This window comes from Vipera berus (genome assembly GCF_964194415.1).
Source record: "Vipera berus genome assembly, chromosome: 6".
In the NCBI taxonomy this organism is placed as follows: Eukaryota; Metazoa; Chordata; class Lepidosauria; order Squamata; family Viperidae; genus Vipera; species Vipera berus.
In genome coordinates, this window is record NC_138208.1 from 60,976,119 (window position 1) to 61,001,153 (window position 25,035).

Here is a 25,035-nt window from a genome sequence, read left to right on the forward strand (position 1 = left end):
ATCATCATTATCATCATCATCATCTTATCCTTCATAATCAGAAACTGTATAATTCAATTCTTACATAATATTTACTGTTTTCTACATTGTTTTAAAAGATGATTAAAATATGAAATATTTCAGTATTCTTAATTAACAGTTGACCACTTGAGAGAGGGACATAAACTGGAGCATTTTACATCTGTGCTGCCAACATGTTTCAAGGAGAGTATGGATTTTTTTAAAATTCCTGGAAGTAGCAGTTATTATGTTTTATGTTTCTTCTGTACTCATGCTATATAAATGTGAAGAAAGGAAGAATGACTAAAATCTCCATGTGTATCATAGCCTACTTGAAATTCTAGCAACAGATCAGAACATTATGTTTAGCTAGTGGATTAGGTATACAATATATTGGTAGTCACAATATTTCAATTTAGTAGAATATACGTTTATTTCTTTTTCAGAAAGAAAAATATACTAACAATTCAATACAATCAAAACATATTTTAAACAAAACATTACAAAAACACTTTAGCAGAGACTTTAATATATTCAGAAAATCCAGCCCTGTTTCACACTCAGAGTTCATAATCTTAATTGCATCCTTTAAAAAAGAAACTGAAATAAAAATGGATACCATGTAGAATTTGATCACTGAAATGTTACTTCCTTTCCAGAACAGTTTAAATCAGAGGTAGGCAATCTATATTTTCTACATAATTAAACATTTCTACAATCCAAATCTCTATGTATACTGTTATGAATTATGAGAATTGTATTACCTGAATGGTATCAGGCTGCCTACCTGTGCTTTAAGCTTTTTCACTTGCCATTCATTAAGCTTTTGCATATTTTGTTTAAAAAAATAGGATTAGAGTATTTGCAGAAATAACAAATATAGCAAGATATAATTTATCTCAGATTTTTAATGGTAATAATCTTGTTATGGTGCTTTTATTCAGAATTCAATGTTTACATACGCATGTAAAAATATAAATATATATATATATATGTATATATACAGAAATTGGTCTTCACTCACTACAAACTAGACATACTAAAGAGAAATGCAAAAGATGTTGAAAGTATACAGCAACACAAGTACACACTTTTAATATAAAAAGTATTCAATTTTATAGTTTGTCAAATTTCCCCCTAATGATACAGGGGACTAAAATTGTTTATTCTATTAGAAAACAGGAAGAATTTAAACTGAAGTAAAAAAAATAACATCCTATACCCACAATGCATACATTTCATGTTATTACATTAGAGATAGCTGATTACTTGCAACATTGTGATATTCTGAAGTTTCTTTAAAAACTTCTATACCTCTATTGTTCTTTCAAACCATGGAGTTTGCCTGCAACTGTTTCCAGTACAAAATACTAATGTAGTGCAAATCTATAATATTTTTTTTCAAATCTATAATATTTTTTGCCCAAGTTTTCAAAATAGTCAATTAGCTGGTAAAGCGTTTTGAAACACTATTCTGCCATAAAAAATCAGGCAAATTTTCCATTTATTAAAATGTGATTAGAACAGGAATATAAGTGCACAAAATGTGAAGCATGTCCAATTTCTGATAGTTAAAATGTTAGGAGTTTAAGTCATGAAATAATAAACGGTAATTTGCTGTATATTGATGAAAGGTGCAAATTAAGGCAAAATACAGAGGTCCTTTGTTTTTAAAATCACTATATAATTTTGTCAATAAGTTTTACTGTGTGAGAAAACTACCAGTTAGCAGAACCCTTGTTGCTCAAATGAGTTTGCTTTAAGTACTGTATTACTATGAATAAATTCAGTAATCAAAGAAATAACTTTCATCACAATTCTTAACCCTAGAAATTTAATTAAATGTTTTAATAGAACATTACAATCCTAAACTCAACATTTAATTTTGTTTTGATATTTAATGTGGGGAAAAAATCACCTTAAGCCATGCTACATTAAAACTTATTAAACAAGTTTGTAAAGATTGTAATGGAAGCACCTATTACTCCATGAGGACTGAGATTTTATATTAAAGTGTATTTACATATTTGTAATAAAAATGAAATATTCCAATAATGTTAATTAACCACCATAGTTCTGACATTAATATAGCATTCAAACATTTTTTGCTATTCTGAAATCTATTAAGCATTTTTTCAATTGAGGTTCCAAAGCAGAAGTAAATGATCCCAGTTCAGCCAAAATAAAATTAAATGATAAAATAATAAAATAAAGCCACCTTACTTTCAGATTCATTTGTTTTATTTATGAAACTAGATCAAATTCATAATTAATAAAACCCCATAGCGATAAAGATATACCTAATGGAGGACCAAACATGGAAGGAAATAGTATGTCCTTTTTTGTTATTGGATTCTAAATGTTCACAAGAAATATGATCAAGATTTTAAATTGTCACATCAAAAGCCATAAATGAATCAAAACTAATAAAATTAGATTCCTAATAATGACTATAGCATGCTAATATATCTATGTTCTCATTCTTATCCATTGTTTGTTTTACCTATGACTACAGACACACTTATAATTTGTATGATGCATATTTATTGTAAAGGGAAGGAGGCAGAAAAAATATGAAAGATGTCCACTCACTGCAAAGTCAGTTAGGCCATGAGCACCTATCCCAATAAAATTACCTGAAATTTTATTAATTTCAGCAATTTCATAACTGCATTTGGCTTCATCATGTTTGATATTTTTAGATACTACAGGTGGTCCTCAAATTATATGCAGGTTAACAGCATTTCTTCAGTGACCATTTAAAATTACAATGGTGCTGAATGAAGAGGCATGTGACCCATGCCTGAAATTATAACTGTCAAAGTGCCCCCGTGGTCATGAGATCAAAATTTGGGTCTTTTGCAGTGCAGCCACACTTACAACTGCAGGGGCTAGCAACCTCTTATATCTCTCCCATCTGTGCCCTTTTTAGGCTCACTGTCACCCTCTGTTTCACTGCCTCAGTTGATCTTAACCACCATCTTCTTGCTCCCACTTCTCATGAGGCATGCCTGGCCTCACTGCTGGGCCATATGGGGCTGATTTTATGCTGCAAAAAAGAAAGAGAAGCCGAAAGCACCTTTTTCTTTGTCTGTAGCTCAAAGCCAGCCCCAATCCTGCCCAGAACTCTTTGCAACTTTGAGCTGTGAATACAGTAAGACAAAAAAAGGTGATTTTTGTTTTCTTTTTCTTAGTGCAAAGCAAATCCCAAGTGCTCCTAGATTGGAACTGACTTTGTGCTGGGAAAAAGTGCTTTAGCTTTTTTTTTCCCCAGTGCAACGCCAACCCCAAAGAGCTTCTTGGATGAGAATCCTGCCTGGATTTTGGCACAGAGGATTTTCAGCGTCACTGCAGAAGGTTTCGGAGGAGGGCTTCCAAAGGGTCACAAGAACAGGGCTAGCTCGGAGAACAGCACAAGGCAGCCTCTATGAGAAGGCTGCATTTCACATAGGATGGGCACACCTGTCAGCAGTTGGAGATAAATGGCAAAGGTTAGTGAGGTGCTTTGCACGCACTGGTCAACTATATGGGAAATAAGGCTTCCCAAATCTCAGCAGCTTTGACTGAGCTTGTGGGCCAGCTGAGCAGTGAGGCTTCCCTGGATGGCTGCAGCTCAGTGCCACATTGCGGCACACACACCCCAACTCATAATTTGCCTGGGCCTCCCAGAGCTTCCCTCACTCCTCTGAGGCACCCCACATTCCTTACCTGGGACTCTGAAGATTAACAACTGCAACCAGGAATGCTAGCAGTCATTGAGCAAAACTGTCATGCTTAATGACAGTTGTACTCAATGACCAAGATTCTAATTGTGGTCATAAGTCAAGGTTTACCTGTATGGGGAATTCCAGAAGCTTCTATGTCCACAGATGCAGACCTGTTTTACTGTAGCTTTGCCAACAATCAAACATTTGATAAATGTTTGATTGATAGTTATGATAGTTATGGATGCAGAGCTAACAAGTAATTTTGTATCTCTTTTCTACTTTCTACTTTCGGCAAACTGCTTATATAACTATAGTAGTCTTTGACTTATGACTAGAACAGGGACCAGAAAATTCATCATTTAAGTGATACACTCATTAAGTGAGGCATCACGTGACTGCACCTGATTTTATAACCTTTTTTGACCTTTTTATGACAATGACTTGTGACCTTCCCTGATGGCTTCCCCCTTGACTTTGCTTATCAGAAGTCAGCTGAGAAAGATGTAAATGGTGATCATATGACTGTGGGATGCCACCAAGAGTGAGCCAGTTACCAAATACCTGGACTGCAATCACATGACCAAGAGGACCAAGAGTTAAGTGCAGGGACCTTTCGTAAATCACTTTTTTTAGCCCTGTTGCAATTTTAAATGATTGCTAAATGAATGGTCATAAGTCAAAGACTGTCCTATACTGTAATAAAAACTGTAAAGGAGTTGGATAAAAATACATTTCACTTGTGTATTAAAGAAAAGAACAGTTAAAGTGCAAATGAGCTGATTTGATTAATTTGAACGTAATATTAAGATTGCTGGAAGAAATATCAACAACCTAAGATATGCAGATGATACCACTCTAATGGCAGAAAGTGAAGAAGAACTAAAGAGCCTTGTGTTGTGGGTGAAGAAGGAGAGTGCAAAACTTGGGTTGAAACTTAACATTAAGAAAACCAAGATCATGGCATCTGGCCCTCTCAATTCCTGGCAAATAGATGGGGAAGAAATGGAGGTAGTGACAGATTTTATTTACCTGGGCTCCAAGATCACTGCAGATGGGGACTGTAGCCAAGAAATTAAAAGACGCTTGCTCCTCGGGAGGAAAGCCATGGCAAATCTAGACAGCACACTAAAAAGCAGAGACATCACCCTGTCAACAAAAGTGCGTATAGTCAAGGCTATGGTCTTCCCAGTTGCAATGTATGGCAGTGAAAGTTGGACCATAAAAAAGGCTGAGCGCCAAAGAATTGAGGCCTTTGAACTATGGTGCCGGAGAAGACTCCTGCGAGTCCCTTGGACTGCAAGGCGATCAAACCGGTCAGACCTAGAGGAGATCAACCCTTTAGAAGGCCAGATCCTGAAGCTAAAACTCAAATACTTTGGCTACCTAATGAGAAGGAAGGACTCACTGGAGAAGAGCCTAATGCTGGGAAAGATTGAGGGCAATAGAAGAAGGGGACGACAGAGAATGAGGTGGCTGCATGGAGTCACTGAAGCAGTAGGCATGAGCTTAAATGGACTCCAGAAGATGGTAGAGGACAGGAAGGCCTGGAGGAACGTTGCCCATAGGGTCGCGATGAGTCGGACACGACTTCGCAGCTAACAACAACAACATTTGGGGATTTTTTTAAAAAAATTCCATTTATATCCCGCCCTTCTCCGAAGACTCAGGGCGGCTTACAAGCTTAGCAGTAGCCTTCATTCTATGTATATGCCTGCTTATTAGGGCTTTCAACCCCCCCCCAAGTGGCATTATTACAAAGTCAGCTTAATTGCTCCCAACAATCTGGGTCCTCATTTTACCTACCTCGGAAGGATGGAAGGCTGAGTCAACCTTGAGCCTGGTGGGATGCGAACCTGCACTAATTGCAGGCAGGCTGGTGTTACTTAAGGAGGCATTAGCCCACTGCTCCACCAAGGCTCCTTTTTTGTATTTTGTATCAAAAACAAGCAAAGTACCCAAAGCAAAGTATTATGAATATTAGAGAGCCACATCAGGTACTTTTGGTTATTCAAAGAATAATTTTCTAACATTTTTGTAATATATTTGCAAGCTTTTCTGCTCATTCTCTTCCACTTTCTACATCTAAAATACTTGATTATTCCAGGCAGCACAATACAATATAGCTCAAAAAGGACATGGAAAAATGCCAATAAATATATATTTTTAAAAAGCCACAGATTTCTCTGATTTTTTCCAATCATAGAAAATGGCAAACAAAGATAGCATAGATTAAATATCAAAGCTTCGAGAAGCTTCAGAATTTACAACATAAATGTGTCAACTACATTTTGAATGAATTATACCATCTGAGAGACTCAATCAAAATTCTACACAAAATCTGTACAGAGATCACAGAGGACTGCAAAATCTGCTTTAAGCCTAACCAAAGTAGATGGTTCACACAAATATTCAATATTTTTTTAAAAAAAAATTACTATGCTATGCCTACTCAAATCAATTATTTAAGACTATTTATAATTTTAAAAATATGTTAAAATAGGTATATGCATAAAATTAAAAAGGGATATGTTATTCTCCACTGTTATGAGTTATGGTTGATGGTATTGAATTACTGTTATGTATCTGGTTATTAAAACGATATAGACAAAATGGTAAAATATTGTTTTCAAATGGATACTAAATGTAAAAAAGCAAAAGGAAAGCAATGGTTAAACTGGCTAAATGAGATGGCTAAAATTCCCAGTATCACTATACCTCTTTTGACAAGGAACTCAAATATTTGGTAGCTGGTACTGTATTTAACAAAGAGCGCAAATTTTTTTATCTGTAATGGCAATATTTCACATAGAAAGAACCCTATGACATACATTGTCCAGGAGTTTTTAAATGTTTTTTTTCTTACAATCTTTCATTTAAAATCTTAAGGAAAGCTGAGGAAAAAAGATAATGCATGACAGGCATGGCAAACTCTAAAATACACATTTCCTACCAAACAAGTAAAATAGACTTTTCTCTCTATTTGGTGAATTTTTCATTCAAATTTGCTTAACAAATGTTTTGCAATCTTGTCTAGAATGCCCTTAAAATCACTTAGATTCCTGTATTATTTCATGAATTTTTCACCCCAGTTCTTAGAAGAAATTTCATAACGTGTGGCTATTCAGTCGCAGGTGCATAAAACCTGAATACCCATACAAAACTCATTGTTGCTCATAAACTTTTCCGTTTGTTTACTGTAGATCATACCAATTTATAAAGAACAGGAGAATTTTTACATCTACTGTCCTGCCTTCATTTTGCATTACTTATTTGGATACATAATACTAAGAATTAGGGCAAATTAAGAATATAGTTCTCTGCCACAATGGAATCACCAAGATGAAGAGTTACAAAAAATAGTCGGCCTATTTATGCTTGTAATCTATACATTTTCTCTTAATTTAATTTCTCTTAATTTTCCTAAATTTGTTCTTGAGTTGGGAGTTGGATTGAATTAGGACAATGTCATTTCTAACAAAATTCAGAAACTGTGATATAATTTCACATAGTTTTGTACTTAAATATAAAGTGATTATAAGGCTTCCAAGCAACTAACAAGCAAGTCAAATACTGCAATTTTCCTGCTGTATAGATATTTTTATAGCATGGTATTCAAATATAGTATGTTACACTACTGAAGACTTATATATGCAGGCCATAAATAATTAATAGTATTTCTGCTACTGAAGATTTTTAGTTACATAAATATATACAATGTCACTTGACATATTCCTACAATCTTTGCTAGATTGTATTATGCTGTTTATTCATAAAATCTTCACAAATTATGGCCAGAAAATTTAATAAATATCTAACACATAGATTATTATAAGCTGTATTTGTATCATAGTAGTAAAGTTATAGTAAAGTTACTAGAAATCTGGCACCAAACGCAAGTTATAAGAATTTGCAGCACAGTCTTTAGACAAGCATTAGATAAGATTGATATTATGATCATTTTTTCTCATTGATACCAATTTTCTCAATTTGTACAGTCCACATTCATAGAATTTGAAATAGCATCTTTATTTGCTTACTACCATAATTAGAAACAATCAAAACTGCATTTTAGGAAAGGCAAGGTCTAGCCTACCTTGGTTGACCTGGATAGCAGGAGCAGGGGGTTGGACTAGATGACCTCCAAGGTCCCTTCCAACTTATTATTATTATTGTTAGTGTCAGGACTGGAAATTACCAAAAAATACCAAGTCTATCAGCTAGCCTGAGAAGCTGAGAAAATATACTGTATTGCTACCATGAAAACTGTGGATATATTCATGAAATTGCGAGGAGGTGGGCTCAATCTGAGTAAGCTTTTACTTTACATTTTGAAGTATGTCAGAAACAGCAATGTTCATCTCTTATATGCTTTTAAAATAACGGTAACTGAATATTCATCATTAATAGATACATCCAAATATGTATTATTTTGACACACTACAATTTAATGTAGATTACAATTCTAATTTCCAGAATTGTAATTCTCATAACATCATTTGACCTTTGCTATGTGGTTCATCAACTATTTCTAAAACTTCCCAGGCATGTATCAGAATTATATTTCATTATTCTGTGTGATATTATAATTCTAAATTAAACTTTTATGAAAGTTCACAAATTCTCTAGGAAATGTAAAGAAAGATGACAAATAATTCCATTATTATTATTATTTTCAATTCAGAAAGCCAGAAAACTACCCCTCCTTTGAGGGGCTAGTACAAACTAAATGATTCACTGAAATAAAGAAAATGAGACACTGAGTTCTCTCCATCTCCATGTAAAATAGAGAAAATGTGGACTAATATTATTGCATCTTACATAATCTGACCTTTATTAATTATAATTCTTGTTTCTTATTAAATAGCTACAGTTAAAAGTACATTTAGAAAAACAAGGACAAACTACACTATGTTTTATTACAAAGAGCATACTGTGAAAATTCATCAGCTTATCATCACAGTAATCTCACCAGAGTGTCATCGGATGTCAGGAAGTAAAAATGTTAACTTAGAAATCTTGGGATGCTTTCACAAACCTGTCTCATCTCTCCTACCCTATCCCGAGTAGCATTCCTGAAATCTCTGCTCTAACCACCATGAAGTAGACCTGCATTCCTCAGGATGAATAGTGGAAGGGCACAAAAAATGGCAGACAGCCCACTACCCATATCAACCAGAGGAACAGTAATATTGCCCCTGGGGAAAAAAAAAACTGGAGATTGGGAGCAGTAGGGAAGAATTTCCACAGCGTGAGATCCAACAATGGAAATCTTGCTGTCTCTCCTTCCCACCACCACCATGCAAAGAAACACTACAAACCGTTATTGCAGGGTCCCCTCTTGCTCCACAACAGGAGTAACAGTTAATCAGCTCAGTTTCTCAAAGTCCACAGACCCGCAGGACACGGGGGCAGGCCAGTTTCAGATCAGTGTGGCCCTCATGAGTGAAAGAAGCCCTAATGGCAACGTTTATGAATGACAAAAACAGCTGCCAACATTTGATAATATGCAGTCCATTTTAAGCTGCTTGGTTGTTTCACTGATTGGATATTGAATTGGATATTGATATTGGATATATTCTGGTCCATTTCTTATATTTTCTGTTTCAACAATATTATTACTTAACAATGCTTGGAAGCAATTATCAATACCCTTTTTTCCCAGAATAAAACGGAATTTTTAACTTTTTTATTTAGCTGAAGTGATTTTCAGTTAAAACTTGTTCTTTCCTCCTAAGAATTACCTTGCAAAACTACAGCTTGTTTCACACTATATTCTGAATCGCAAATACCACATTGGTTGAAAAGAAATAAACAATGTACTGCAAATTGCCACAGCAAGGAAAAGAGCAGTACAAAGCGTAAAACTAGAGACCTTAGTCTTTTCATCAGGCTCAGCCCTTATGTAGTTCAAGGAGATACTTGCAGAGAAGCAGAGTCATCAGATGTTTGTGTAGAATACCTCATATGTCTCACTGTTCACTTTGATGGCAGGTGGTTTCATGTGTAGTTTTTAGTTTCTTTGTGATTTTAAGAGTCTTTAAAGATGCATCACTCGGAATCGGATAAGTCACTTTAAACAAAGCAAAGCAAAAATATGACTATTTATAAGACAGTACCTTTGTTACATTACACTTTCAGTGATGTCGCCTATTATTTTAAAGTATCTTTTCAGTTATTGAAGGAATTTTAAACTAACACTGAAGAGCAGCCAACTGTACCAAGAACAAGGTAATAATAAAAAAGAACAATTCTAACAAATTTCTCATAATCGCACAAAATCAGAGCACCTTTCATCTCCACTGAGGAACAATATTAAAGTTTAAAATAATTGTTGATCCATATCTGACACTAGGTCTAGCTATTTATATGACAGTTGTTGATTTTTCTATGAAAAAGACAGATTGAAAAATAATGTGTACAGCAGAAGATAACCATTGGCATTCTAAAATAAAGGTAATAACTCAAACATTATCTTTCATAATAATAATAATAATAATAATAATAATAATAATAATAATAATAATAATAATAATAATAATAATAATAATTTAATTTCTATACCGCCCTTCTCCCGAAGGACTCAGGGCGGTGTACAGGGCAATACAATAAAAAATACAATGTACAAAATTTAAGAAGGAATTAAATAGTGTAGCCCAAAATTACAATAAAAATTAATAAAATTAATATTAAAATACCCCACTCCCATCAGACCAGGCCGGCTTGTTCAAATAAGTAAGTTTTTAGGTCACGGCGGAAGGAGCGAAGGTCAGGAGCCATCCGGAGCTCAACCGGTAAACGGTTCCAATGGTCTGGCGCGCCCACAGAGAACGCCCTCTCCCTGGGGGCCGCCAGTCAACACTCTTTGACCGACGGCACCCTGAGGAGGCCCTCTCTGTGGGAGCGCACTGGACAAAGGGAAGTTGATGCCGGCAGCAGGTGCTCCTGTAGGTAGTCCGGACCCATGCCATTTAGGGCTTTATAGGTCATTACCAGCACCTTGAATCTCACCCGGAGGGCAACCGGAAGCCAATGCAGCTCGCGGAGTAGAGGTGTTACATGGGAGTATCGGGAAGCCCCCACCACCACTCGCGCGGCCGCATTCTGCACCAGCTGAAGCCTCCGAGTAGTCCTCAAGGGCAGCCCCATGTAGAGAGCATTGCAGTAGTCTAAACGAGAGGTCACGAGCGCATGAGTGACCATACGCAAGGAATCCCGGTCCAGATAGGGCCGCAACTGGCGCACCAGGCGAACCTGGGCGAAGGCCCCCCTAGTCACAGCTCCTATATGATCTTCCAAGGAGAGCTGTGAATCTAGGAGGACACCCAAGGTGCGAGCTCTATCTACTGGGGGTAATATCTCACCCCCCATAATTAGAGATGGAATAATCTGAATTTCCCGAGATGCCGGCACGTACAACCACTCAGTCTTGTCGGGATTGAGCCAAAGCCTGTTCCTCCCCATCCAGACCTGAACCGCCTCCAGGCAACGGGACATCACATCGAGGGCATCACTGGGGTGGTTTGGGGTAGAGATGAAACGCTGGGTATCATCAGCATATTGATGATACCCAACCCCAAAACCATGAATGATCTCACCCAGTGGCTTCATATAGAAGTTGAACAGGAGAGGCGAGAGGACCGACCCGAGGAACTCCACAAACGAGAGGCCTCGAGGTCAACCTCTGCCCTCCTGCCAACACCGACTGCGAACGTCCCAGGAGGTAGGAGGAGAACCACCGTAAAACGGTGTCTCCCACTCCCAACCCCCTGAGACGCCGCAGTAAGATACCATGGTCGATGGTATCGAAAGCCGCTGAGAGGTCTAATAGGACTAGGACAGAGGAACAACCCCTGTCCCGAGCCCGCCAGAGATCATTCACCAGCGTGACCAATGCCGTCTCTGTGCTGTACCCGGGCCTAAAAGCCAATTCAAACATTTAGCTTCCTTCTCTCTTTGAAACCGTTTATAAAGAGAAACTCTAATGTAGAGAGTCATTTTTTAATAAATACACTTATATCTAAATTTGCTGTACAGGTAGTCCTCAATTTACGACCACAATTGAGCCAAACTTTATGTTGCTAAATGAGAAATTTGTTAAGTGAAGTTTGCCCCATTTTACGACTTTTCCTGCCATAGTTAAGTGAATCACTGTAGTTGTTAAAATTAGTAACATGGTTAAGTGAACCTTGTTTTCCCACTGACTTTCAGAAGGTTGCAAAAGCTGATCACATGACCCCAGAACACTGCAAATGTCATAAATACGAGTTAGTTGTTAAGCATCCGAGGGTAAATCACATAACCATGGTGATGCTGCAATGGTCTAAGTGTGAAAAATGGTCATAAGTAACTTTTTTCAGTGCTGCTGTAACTTTGAATGGTCACTAAATGATCTGTTGTAAGTTGAGGACTATCTGTATAATAGTAAAATTACACAAGTAACCATTCTCCATTATTGATATAATTTATAACCTTAAGAGCAAGTTTTCTATTCAACAGTTAGTATAGGTGGGTAGGACAGTAGGCCGGGGGTTGCCACAGAAGGGGATTGGTGAGGAGAGGCAGGTGTCAATTCATGGGAGGCCTGGTAAGTGGGTGTGGGGTCTGTGGGGAAGCTCCACCCCCACCCCTGCTTGATTTTTAGGATTGTGCCTCAGCCCAAAACTAGGGCTTATTTTGGGGGTAGGGCTTATATTGGGCCCACCCCAAAAAATCAAGCCAGGGCTTATTTTCAGTGTAGGTCTTACTTTCGGGAAAAAGCAGTATATACTTTCCTCAATACATTATTAGAAATTTTGTTCATTATTTCAGATTGCTTTATACTTTTGTTAATGAATAAGGGAACAGTTTTCACGCATCATTTATTCCACATTATACAATATGTTATAAAGCAAAATAAAATAACTTTTGCATTAAGTATTTTCTTTCCAGTACCAGAATCAATTTAGGAAACCCAGACAAGCTTGATTCATCAAATTAGCCTTTCTTATTACAAATGTCAAGTTCTATAAATGTGTTATTGTTCAAAAATATTAAAAAGTGACATACCGCAACACAAAAATAAAATCTGATCATGTTATGTTAGCAGAAGTGGAACTTGATTAAGCGATAACAAAAGTGCCTTATTATTTCTGTAAGTCTCTATAGAAAGCTGAACAATTCACATGACTAAATACAGTAAGGGAAAGAGTTTGCTTACAAGGATCCATATCTGCTCTCATATTTAGAGACAATGTTCTTGCATTTTCCCACTTCCTTCCGTAGTTCTGCAACTTCGGTCCTCAAGGCTGTGTTCTCCTTCTCCAGAAAAGCAGCTCGGATTGTGATCTGATTCTCTTTTAGGCGCCGAGCATCCCGAGATCGCTTGGCTGCCACGTTATTTTTCTTCCGCCTTGTCCAATATTTTTCATCCTATGTGGAAATAATCAGATTGATAGTTTAGTATTTAGAGGATATTTCATTGATTCTTGACCTATTATCTGATTTTTCTTATGACCAAATATGACTGGAGTGCTTGTCTGCAACCTACTGCCCACAATCATTGTTAACCATGCTCCAGTAACCTTCAGATTAGGCTACCACAATGAAGTGAAGAGGGCTACATATAGAGATTACTCAGAAATGTAGTCCAGAATATTATGATGTAACAGATACTGGAAGCAATGTAGTAGGAACTGACTAAAGATACTACTGTTGAGTAGAACTAATCAGGTAAAAAACCACACCAATTTTTCAATTAAAATTTTAAATTTTCTGGCTACTTTTCACCTAATGGCAATCTTTTGTTCATCTACATGAGAATTTTGGTATGGCATCACAGTGCTCTTAAAATCAATTTATAAATCAGATGAACTGAATTGATAAAAATCAGATTGTGCCATTATTTGATTTTTATCTCACCTTTATTGCTTTATGTAACTCAAGGCAGCAAACATTTCCCATGCACTTTCTTCCTCCTATTTTTCTCACACCAACAACCCAGTGAGGTGGATTGGGCTGAGAAAGAGAAAGACTGGCTCAACGTCACCCAAGATGGCTTTCATTCCTAAAATGAGACTAGAACTTACATCTCTGGTTTCCAAGCCAGCACTGTAATCACAACACTAAACTAGCTCTTGCCTTTCAATTCCATCAAGGATCTTTAGGAAGGCGAATTTAATTTATAATTAATCTCTACTGTTGGTAAAACCTAGACATAACAAATTGAATACTGTCCTTAATTTGGCAAAGGAACAGTCACTTCCCTCAAAGAGGTTGGCTTTCATAGCCATTCATTCAATAAACTGGTGACATCTGCTTAGAATGGAAAGAAGAAAAGCAAAAGGAACAAGATGGACTTCTATGAATTTCTAAGCATAAAGTCCACATGTTTTTTCTCCATCTTCTCCACAATAAACATTCACTGAAACCCCAAAGCTTATTCAAGGAGGTAATACTCAGTGGAGAATCAGCTTGATGTAGTAATTAAGAGTACTGGATTAGAAAGTGGGAATCTGGTCCTGTCTTAGATATAAGCCCAACTAGGTGATTCTGGGTCACACTGTCTCAGCCCATGTAGGTGGTAAGAGTCAAAATAGACTTGAAAGTAAGCAGGTAGGTAAGTAAATTTCAACTAGATTAACTAGGCTGACTGTATTAATTTTACTTGATGTGTGTGGGATTGTTGCCTTCCCTATATTTCCCTTTTCCCAATTCATTTTTATATCAACACATTTGGCTTAATTAATATAAGGCAATTTTTCATTATAATCTTCCCTGTATATACTATATAGCTACATTTTGTGCTTCAGGTTGTATACAAGATTTGTAAACCTTCTATAGTTCTGGGAATGAAGATTTTTCCCCCCAGACCCATCTCCCCACCCCCGCCACCCCCATTTTCTTGAAGCTGAACTGCAGGAGAAAATCCTGGCTACTAAGGCAAAGAATTCTTCAGAAGGATTCTTCAGAAGTAAGGGACAACAGGAAGTTCAGCCTGACTAGTTGCAGTTTATAATATTTATCTTTCACTGGGGAAGCCTTGGAAAATATTTTAAATTATTGTCTTTCTGGATTGCAACAATCTGAAACAAATGAAACAAAGTATCCTTTATTAAATCCTAACAATGTTATTAAATTATATTATGGGGACAAGTAAGAAGATGATAAACTGCCATTCCTCAAGAAACTAAATCCACCTAATTTTAGAACAAATAATCTGCTGATTAAAAAGACTCCATTGTTGAGGGAAACTCCAGTAGCATAGTTAAAATTGTACTTTGCAGACAACAAACATGATTTCAAATACTTCTGAAATATGATCACTCATTTAAGCAATAACAGAACAAACACAATTACCTTTTGATCGTCTGGGACAAAGACTTTCTTGGCTTTTTTAATCATAGGCTGTGGTTTTAAGTCCTCTTCAGCAAACTTATGCTTTCGAGGATTAAAGAGCTCTCCTCCAGGCACACTGGACAGCACTAAATCAGCAGGGTCAGGGTTGAAATTCACATCAACCTCAACACAATCTGGATCAACAGGGCTGAGAGTCAATCTTTCATTATCTGGAGAAGTCTCTGGAAAAAAGAAGATAAATTTAATAGTAAGCAGCATGAAGAAGATAACTATGAAAAAACAGAAACATTAAAAGGAGCCCTTTATTCATAAAAACATATTATGTAGTGCAACACCAGTACCTAACGCTTTAGAAAGAATAACAGATATACAATATTAATAATTTTATGATAACCAACAGAAAGGCAATTAAAAGGGAAATAATATCCATTTTTTCACTTTCATGTCCAAAACCTAACTATCCAATAAAGTATGCATCATACTTTACATCAAAGGAAGGAAAACATATGTGGCTTTGTGACAAACTATATTCTAGCTATCTGAAAGCATAATCAAAAATTACTGAAGGATATCTGCAGTTCTACCACAGTAAGTTCATAAGCAAAATCCAAGAAATGTACAGTAATAAAAGCTATTACTTTTACTGAAGGACACTCACATAAAAAGGATGCGACACTGGAAAGTCCTGTATTTAATCTTGCTTTAAGGAAGACAGTAATATTAACTTTCAGAATTCTCATTTTCTCTATGTCCACTAAGAATATTGAGGGGAAAGCAATTTTAAATGGCTCTCCAAATAAATATGTGAAAATCTGATGACAGATAATTTACCTGGCATAGAAAAACATTCCAGGAATTAAAACTAAAAATTAACATCTGCATGGGACTATTCTCATACATATTCCCAAAGGTTTATCTTGCACCTTAGGAGCCTACATAGTAGAGGTGCTTTTTTTCTGGATGAGAGGAAAGTAATGGTCCTCCATTTAGAAATTCTTCAGGAAAGAAAGAATAATAAAGATGAAACCAAAAAAGGAGGTCCACAGAAACTATTAAGAACTCTGAATATTCACAACTGCACTACTATTCAATAAGTTTTATGTCTAGAAAACAAAAGTGATGAGGTGAGAATACCGTTTAATAAAGGCAACGAAGTATAATTTTTAAGTCAAAATGGATTCTGGACAACTATAATCTATCTACTCATAAGGAAATATTTTGGTACTATACCCTTTGGACATTTGACTGAACGTAGAGGAACTCAGACGTATTATAACATGGGAAACATTAGAACATGAGCAAAAACAATCATAACATTTCTGCACTTTATTGGTAAATTCATATGCATTTTTATGTACATTTCTCTTTATATTTTCCAACATTTTTAAAATCAGTTTTTCCAAATAATACTTTTTGACCTAGCATAAGCATTTTTCTAGATTGTTCCAAATGAGTATTTTTGAATACAAATTTTGAATGCATGCTGCAAAATGAAATTGTATAGTGTGAATTATAACTACTAACTAGCTAGTTTCCATATAACTTCAACAATGCAATTTCCACTGAAATGTAAACTAAGTATTCCTTTCTTAATAATGTATCATGAGTAAGAGAAGGAAACTGGCAAAATGTTTTCCTCTCCTTCATCAAGTCTGAAACCCAGTGATAAATGCCTTTAATATAACAGCATATAAGGCAGCATATATTAGTACTAATCAAACAAGACAATTTCACAATAGTTCATTTTACGTTCTACATTTAGTTGAATTAAAATAACGTATTCCAGCACAAAGTAGCATACATAGTGCTACCCCTTTCACCTCGTTTACATAATATTAATATAATCAGTAGTGTGAACCAGTGAAATATTATTTGTTTCTGCCCTGTAACTTGCTCTGAAATTATTTGTTGTTAGATTGTGTATTACTGAACTACCCATTTCTAAATTCAGGTTTTATTTTGCATGACAAGCAAATTGCTCATTCTAACCATTTAATTACTTTTCTGATTTTTGCATTGGAATTAAACTAATAACCCAATCACCACATAGGCAAACTTTTTTTGTACAGCATCCTTTTTTAACCCCTTAACACACCTGCATTTTTGGTAGTTTCTGATAGATTGAAAACCACTGTGGAAGATGATGCAGATGGAGTAGTAGCTTCAGAAAGAGTGGCTGGTTTTTTTCCTTCCAGTTCAGCCACAGGCAGAAGGGGATTCTGATTCAGATCCAGATGAGCAGGACTGGAAGGGATTCCATTTTCCAACAGGAATTCATCCAGATCCATATACTCCAGATGAAAAGACTCCCCGTCATAAGGAATAGTTTTATCCCAAATGGGAGGCATGAGGGAGGCAGAAACTGCCATTGTACTTGCAGCTGCTGCTTCATCTTCCTCAAGTTTTTCCTTCTTCTCTTTGTCTAGAAGAAAACAGAATGATGCTATTAGTCTTATGCAGACCTATATTTAACCATGAGTTTTTATATGATGATCCAAGAACTGGAATTATTTGTTATTTATCAGTCCTACAGATGGTAACACCTAGCTGACCATGGCTGATCCCCTAAAAGCAGTACACTCTGTACTGCTGCCAAAACAATCTACATGGAGATTAGCCAATTTGAACTTGCTGAAGAAATCTGATCAATCACCTTTGAGTATATGAACCAACAACAGAAAATAAAGTTGAAGAGGTTTTCAACATTTTAAATGGCTCATTTAATATATAGCCCTTTCATACCCAAATAATATAATAATGCACTGAATATGTGATGAAATGCCCATTTGCATTTCTAAGTATTTTAACTATTTAAATATTTTAAGTATTTTAAGACATGTAAAAATACAAAGATGCATAAAAGATGCGAACCAATTGGTCGGTTTTCTGTTTCCTGAAAATTATCCCTCTGTGTTCAACTAATTGTATTTTAGTTATGTAGATATAGGACTGGCTCAATAAAAAAATATTGCATATCCTAACAGAATAATCTTGCTGCATTAATATATTATTGCAATTTTAGCACCAGAATTTAGTTCTTAATATTATAGCAATGTAAAATGCAAAATAAACCATAGATGTTAAGAAATTAATTCAAAAGAATATGAATTTCAAAAATGTAATCTTGTTTCAAATACCAAAACAGAAATGACTAACTAATAAGGCAAAACATTATATATAGTCTTAAGTCCAGTTGCTTTGTATTCTTCAATCAATATGTAAAATCTTGAAGTTACATGGCTACTATGTCCTGAATATCAAGTGCACAATGCTGCTGTTTTTTTTAGAAGGGGGAGACAGAGGATATCAGAGCTATGTTCATATAAATGAATATTTAAAACAAAGATATGATTATTCAAACTGAGGCAGCAAGTGTTGAAAATTAAATCACCACTAACGTTTGCTGCTGAATTTAGCTAATTTACTATTTTTTCCTCTTATGCCACTGGTAAAAAAATGACTAATTCAGAGCATTTAAAAAGAAAATACATAATGACAGCACGCAAGTCAGAAAAGCATTCATCTGGCAGATAAGGTAAAGAAGTATATGACGCTACACATCCAGACTCAAACAACAGAAGGAAATCCCCTCCCAAACTAAACACAGAACCTTTTTTTTATCTCAATTATTTTAGATAGCTATGCCCCATGCAATGATCAACAATCCCTCCGCGTGGCTTGTTATGAAGCGCCGAAAATAAATACATTCTAATTCCCCCCACTCGGTACCAATAAACAACAACCCTTTGAAATTCTCGCGATTTCCCGAGCCTCTTTCTCAAAACTGGGAAGGGAAGAGCAGCGCGTGCATGCATGTGTGCGCCTTTCGCGCCTGTACTTTGCAATAGATAAGTGCAACAGCCCGATCCGGAACCTGAAATCCAACCGCTTCCCCGAAGGCAAAGGGTGTTCTTCCAGCACCCTTTCGGGGCCGATCGTCCCTGCAGGGGTCTTCAAACTTGGCCCTTTTATGACTTGTGGACTTCAACTCCCAGAATTCCTCAGCCAGCAAAGCTGGCTGAGGAATTCTGGGAGTTGAAGTCCACAAGTCATAAAAGGGCCAAGTTTGAAGACCCCTGCTGTACACGGTTATCCCAAGGAAGTCCCGCTGTGTTAAATGCAGATTACTTTCAAGAAACCATTCACGGTTTCGCCGCCTCACGCGCTCAAGAGCTTCAAAAAACAGGCCCGGATATACGCAAAGAAGCGACGGGCGCTGCAGGTGCCGGGCGGTGAACCGCTCCGCGGCAACCACGAAAAGCAACCCCGTGGGGCGCCCGCCAGGCCACACGGCAAAATGGATGCGACGTAGCCGTCCGAACTTGAGGCATCAGCCGCCGCCGCCGCCGCCGCAATTCCCCTTTGCTCTCCACCGCCTCCCTCCCGTCTCCCTCCATCTGCGGAGGCCGAGTCTACCCCGAGACGCTCCCGCCACCCTCACCCAGGCGTGCGTCCCGCGGAGGGTTTTCCATCAGTTTCTTCAGCACCAAGGGAAAGGCGCCCGTCAGGCCCCGTTCTTGCTGCACGGCTCCCGCGGTCTCCGCCGCCGCTGCTACCTCCTGAGGCGCGGCACGGCTGGACATGCTATTGATGTGCAGGGGCCGGCCGGCGGAGCTCGAGCCCCACTGGAGGCCCAGAGGGAAGAAAGACGCGAGAAACGACGCCAGCGGAGCGGACGCCGCGGAAAAGGCGAAAAAAAATAAATAATTAAATCTAGCGTTTGTCCGCCAAAGCTCACGAGAGCGCATGCGCCACTTCCCTCGGCGCGCCTCCGACGGCCCAGGAGATACTTATTATTCGTGACCGCCTTTAAGTGGCTCGTGCTGTGATTGGCTGGCCCTGCCGAAAGACGGAAGTGGCTTGATACCGCAGCCACTCCGCGACGAGCTGGAACGCAGGCCTGGCACGTGCCGCGGAGCGAGGAGCATTTCGCGAGGATGTGGGCACCGCCCCTTCCCCTCTGCTGGCGTCAGGAGCCCCGCCGAGACTCCTAGCGTTGAAAACGCGACGAGCGCCTCCAGAGCTAAAACCTCAAATGACCCCAGAGGGCGCGCCAACAATCGGAGAAACAGTGGCAAGGCGGAGCTTTTGAGCTGCAAGGAACTCTGGGGCGGGGCGAAGTAGAAAAGGAGCAGAAGGCTTTCACACCTCAGCTGGCGTCAGGACTCTTAGAGCAGCGTTTCCCAACCTTAGGAACTTGAAGATGCGTGGACTTCAACTCCCAGAATTCCCCAGCCAGCATAGCTGGCTGGGGAATTCTGGGAGTTGAAGTCCACGCATCTTCAAGTTCCTAAGGTTGGGAAACGCTGGCTTAGAGGGCCTCCGCTTCAAACGAAAGTGAGGCGCGGGAAAGACCGGGGTGAAAGGGAGAGGAAGGCGGTGATTGAGTAAGCTACTCCAACCTGTGGCCTGCCGGTTGGGTTCTACTACATTTCCTCATCTGGAGTGGTCAAAAGCCGTGGCCGGCTGGCAATTACGGGAGCCCATTCAAAAATCTGGAGGAGCGCAGGTTGAGGAAGCGTCACGCTCGCAAATGTATGCCGTATATTATTCATTCAGGCAAGAAATGTTCAGGACAGGGCAGTCAAGTGGCCTGACCATAGGTCCAGTGAAGATGCTATATCCCTTTGATGACATCAAAATAATGCTCTGGTGGCAGTCCAACTGACTTAGCGACTGGGCTGGGAGGGAAAACACAATCTTGTCCTTCAAACAGCAAAACTTTCTTGGGCAGCTGTACACCCTTGAGGCTGAACCTTCAAAAATAGTTAAAACAGTGAAATACAAAAGAAAAGGGTCCATATATGCAGTCCCACCAGTTACCCTTTCATTGATTGCTCTTGTCTTCCCTATTGGCCATTTTGAATATAATTTCCTTGGGAAGTCAAATTTTGCTGATTGATAAAATGTTGCAGAAATATTAATTGACATTTGATTCTTCAAAAAGCTCTCTTAAATATTAAACATTACAGGTCACATCAAGTAATTGATCTTGGGGAAAAAAGCTAATCAGGATCAGATCTGGCTCGTCTTTGGAGAGCAAGTCACCAGAAAATTCTCATATGATAAACCAGACTGGGAACTTGAAAAAACATCCCATAAGAAGATAATTACAAACTATTTCCACATTACTGCCAAGTAAACTGTGTGGACACTAGGAATTCAATTCAGTTTAAGGAAATTTTTAACATTAAATGTTACAAGTGAGCATGACATACTATTACTTTGGCACATGGGTTAGTTTGATTGGTGTATGTATTCATATCAATCTTTTCTTACCCTACTTCAATAATTCAACAGGTATTAGTAAAGGTTCTAAAGAAACAGAGGCAAAGACTAGTTTCCTAGAATACACTAGTCAAAGTCAGAACAAAATAGTCTATATGAATTCCTTTTGATCGTTAATTCCAACACTAGCTGCTTCCTTATTTTTGAAAAATTCAACTGGATATTGCATATTCAGTCCCAAATGAAAACATTTTCTTGTCAGATAACAATAGTAACAACACCTCCAACAATAATAACTTATTAAACTTATCTAGAGCCTATGTAAACAAAATGAAACTCTCTCTGAAAAAGAAATTTGGAGCTCAGAATAATACAATTAATCATAATAAGATTTCTACACTCTTAATATATCCTCAGCACAAAAAATGACGTGATGATTATCATATTTATAGCTTATATCCTCCAAGTTACTTTAACCAGACTATTTATTGTGAGGGATTGAAATGAGTCCATGGTACTCTTGCAGTTTGGTTGTTTTCTTGCAGACATTTCATTACACTGATGCTATCTAATTTGGGTAATGAAATATCTGCATGAAAACAACCAAGCTCAGAAAACACCAAGGACTCCTCATTTCAACCCTGAGCTACAAAAGTTCTCCTCTGTTGATACCATTTGTTGTGCTTGAGAGAATGACCTGGTTAACCTCAGTTTGAAAGATGAAGGGGACAGGACCAAAGAAGCAATTTTCTCCATTATTGCTCTGATCTACTGGAGTAAAATGCACCTCCCCTCCCCAAGATATCTAGTTGGCCTCAGTCCCTACTTATGTCATCTTTTGGAAAGCTGTCAAAATCTAGCTGTTCTGACAAGTCTTTGGAAATCTGTATCTGTTCTTTGCCTACCATCTGTTTGGCAATACTGTATGCTATCTTAAATGTACATTGTTTTAATGAATGTTACATTTTGGCTTTACCATTTTATTACTGAAGACAGGTTTTAAGATATTTTCAATTATGGCAGTATACATACAAATGAAGACAGACAGACAGACATAGAATCAATGACAACCTGAATTTGAGTCAAATGATTCTTAATGTATCTAGGAAATCTTATATGTTGGTGGCGTCTGCTAGAAGGACAACGATCTGATTTATGTTAACTGTCTCTGGTCCAGGGTCACAGTATTAGGAACTAGGTTGTTTCTTGCCTTTATTTTTAAATAAAATATATAAATACATATATTGCTGCCTCTAAGCTATCCAAAAAATTGTACCCATCAATTGGTGCATATAATGGCATCAGAATCTGAAAATGCAATTTCAAAATAGTCTAGATAAATCTGAACCTTTAGAGATCTCATTATTTCCTTAATATCTGATTCTATAGAATAAATTCCTTCAGATTTATTGACCAGCGAACAGACACTTGGTTTCATGTAACAGAGTCAGAACAGAGTCTGCAAGGAAGAAAACAGACTTATCAGTGATTTTAAAAAAATCTGTGTTAAGGGATCCCTAAACAATACCAACTATTGCCCATTTCCTCTCTTTTCATCATGGCATAAAATATCCATTCAATATCATTAGCCTCATATTGAAAAAGAGGTGTAGACAGGCGCAATCTCCTTCAATATTTCTGTTAACATTGTTATGGAGTATTCTTTTTCAAATTCATTACCTTAAATTTACAACTAGCTTCTGTGACAATTTAAACAAGTATTCAGACTAGTATTAGTAGCCCAGTATTCAGAAATGCAGGAAGTGAGCAAAATTGTACCCTCATCAGAAAACGAGAACTTCCATAAATGAATGCTTCAAAAGTTGTAACTCTAGAGCCAACTTTTCACCAGAAATTCATTTTTAGAACACTTTTAAATAATGTTTCTCTGGAAAAGAGACTAGAGTAGAGAATAGAAAAGAGAATATCTGAACTGCTCTCAAAGTACATAACAAGTCTGAGAATTTAAATCGATCAGCAAAGGCCCACATCCTGCACTTTGTAGTCTTCCCCCCCCCGCCTTTCTTGCATCTTCTTCAGCTCCTATCCCACTCCACATGCTCCTGGACTTTATTGCTGTTAAACTGCCTACTATGTTTCGTGGCACCTGCCATTTTCAAGATCGAGGGAAATTCACAAATGTCAGGCACTCAAACAGAAATCAAGATGAAATTCACCCCTTCCTTCTCACCGTCTGGGGAACAGAGAGGCGTGTGGTGGAGGTGATTTGTCCTACCTTTCAGAGTGCCTATCCAGGGTAAACGGTATTCCAGAAGTGATTTCAGGACCTCAGGAAAGTCCACAGGTGGACCGGCCCTGCTATTGTAGTAGCTAGTCATGGCCAATCGTGGGGCCGGCGGGAAGGGGAAGAATTCTCTATCTTTCCAAGGAAACGGCCTCTGGGTTGGTGACTGAGTGAGCCCCTGAATGCAAATAACTTTTTTTTATAACAAAAGTAACTTGAAGGCTTGGGCTATCTTTAACTATATTGCTAACATCTGTAATCTGAAAATGAGGAAGGAGTTTGAGAAAGGGAAAGCCAATCAGAAGTGAAACAGCATTCTTTCACTGAATTTCTCCCCCTCCCTTTAATCAATCAGCCAGTAATAAAAGAGGATTGGCTGAGCTGTCTGAGCTGGCTTATCAGGCCCGCCTCAGCCAATCAGAATACAGAGAATTGGGACAGTTATTTAACTTAGGAGTGGAAACAGTTTGGTGGTAAAAAAGGCATTATACCAAATATGAGTGAATAAGCAACGGTAGCAAATGAAGGTCTGAAAGGGTAATAAGCTTACTGCAGTAGATTGACTGATAAAATCTGATGTTCAGTATTCTGTTACAATCATAAGTGCTGGCTAACAAAGAATATTAATATAGAAGAAATGGATTAACATAAAGGCCCCATTTCTTTGAGGCTCTGAAAAGGTTTTAGTATTTTTAGTTTATCTCATAACAAAAAAAATCAGCTTCTTTGTGGGAAGATCATAACTCGAAAGATCAACATTTGGAGCCTAACATGGACAATTCTGAATATGAACAGAATTCAGAATTGTCTAAATGGTTGTAATGTATTGCTGAATAAGTCTCAGTCTGATTACAGTACCAATTACAGACTGATGCAATAAGACACAGGTAAATAGATATACAGGTATTTGGGAAGATGCTGAAGTTACTCCAGAGAGCATTTTGACCAGATTTAGCTGTCCACTATTTAATATCTTTAGTTATTATTGTTATTATATACTTATGGTTCATTGCACAGTCAGCCAGATATTCTGACTGGATTTAGCATTTTTTTCTGCCTATCGAATCCTTTCCAAGGATCTGGGATAGGCAGATGTAAATGTTTGATCGTGTTACAGATATGGTTGCAGGTTATTATTTTTTGCTAATTGTGGATATATTGTTTTTTGATACCATGTCAAACATAGTTGAATAAATAAATAATAAAATAAAGATACAGCAATTTGTTGTTGTTTTTGTTAGTTGCAAAGTCGTGTCCAGCCCATCGCAACCCCATGGATAATGTTCCTCCAGGCCTTCCTGTCCTCTACCATCTTCTGGAGTCCATTTAGGCTCATGCCTACTGCTTCAGTGACTCCATCCAGCCACCTCATTCTCTGTCGTCACATTCTTTTCTTGCCCTCAACCTTTCCCAGCATTAGGCTCTTCTCCAGTGAGTCCTTCCTTCTCATTAGGTGGCCAAAGTATTTAAGTTTCAAATTCAGGATCTGTCCTTCTAAAGAGCAGTCAGGGTTGATCTCCT

The 25,035-nt window shown here is 37.7% G+C and overlaps 1 protein-coding gene across 3 annotated transcripts; it reads right to left on the reverse strand.

Moving 5' to 3' along the window:
• Positions 1 to 299: 299 nt before the first annotated feature.
• On the reverse strand, positions 300 to 23,724 carry TEF (TEF transcription factor, PAR bZIP family member; the record flags this gene model as incomplete). Of its 3 annotated transcripts, none has more annotated exons than XM_081330740.1 (5): positions 23,506 to 23,724; positions 17,137 to 17,463; positions 15,042 to 15,262; positions 12,904 to 13,115; positions 300 to 9,777 (listed from the first exon to the last, which is right to left on the reverse strand). In XM_081330740.1, the coding sequence occupies exons 1-5, from the start codon at positions 23,606 to 23,608 to the stop codon at positions 9,756 to 9,758; spliced, it is 885 nt and encodes a 294-aa protein (XP_081186866.1). In that variant the 5' UTR covers positions 23,609 to 23,724. The 3 variants fall into 3 exon arrangements, with proteins under 3 accessions (XP_081186866.1, XP_081186865.1, XP_081186867.1); XM_081330739.1 differs by lacking the exon at positions 23,506 to 23,724 and adding an exon at positions 19,483 to 19,784; XM_081330741.1 differs by lacking the exon at positions 300 to 9,777 and having other exon boundaries at positions 12,900 to 13,115.
• Positions 23,725 to 25,035: the final 1,311 nt, after the last annotated feature.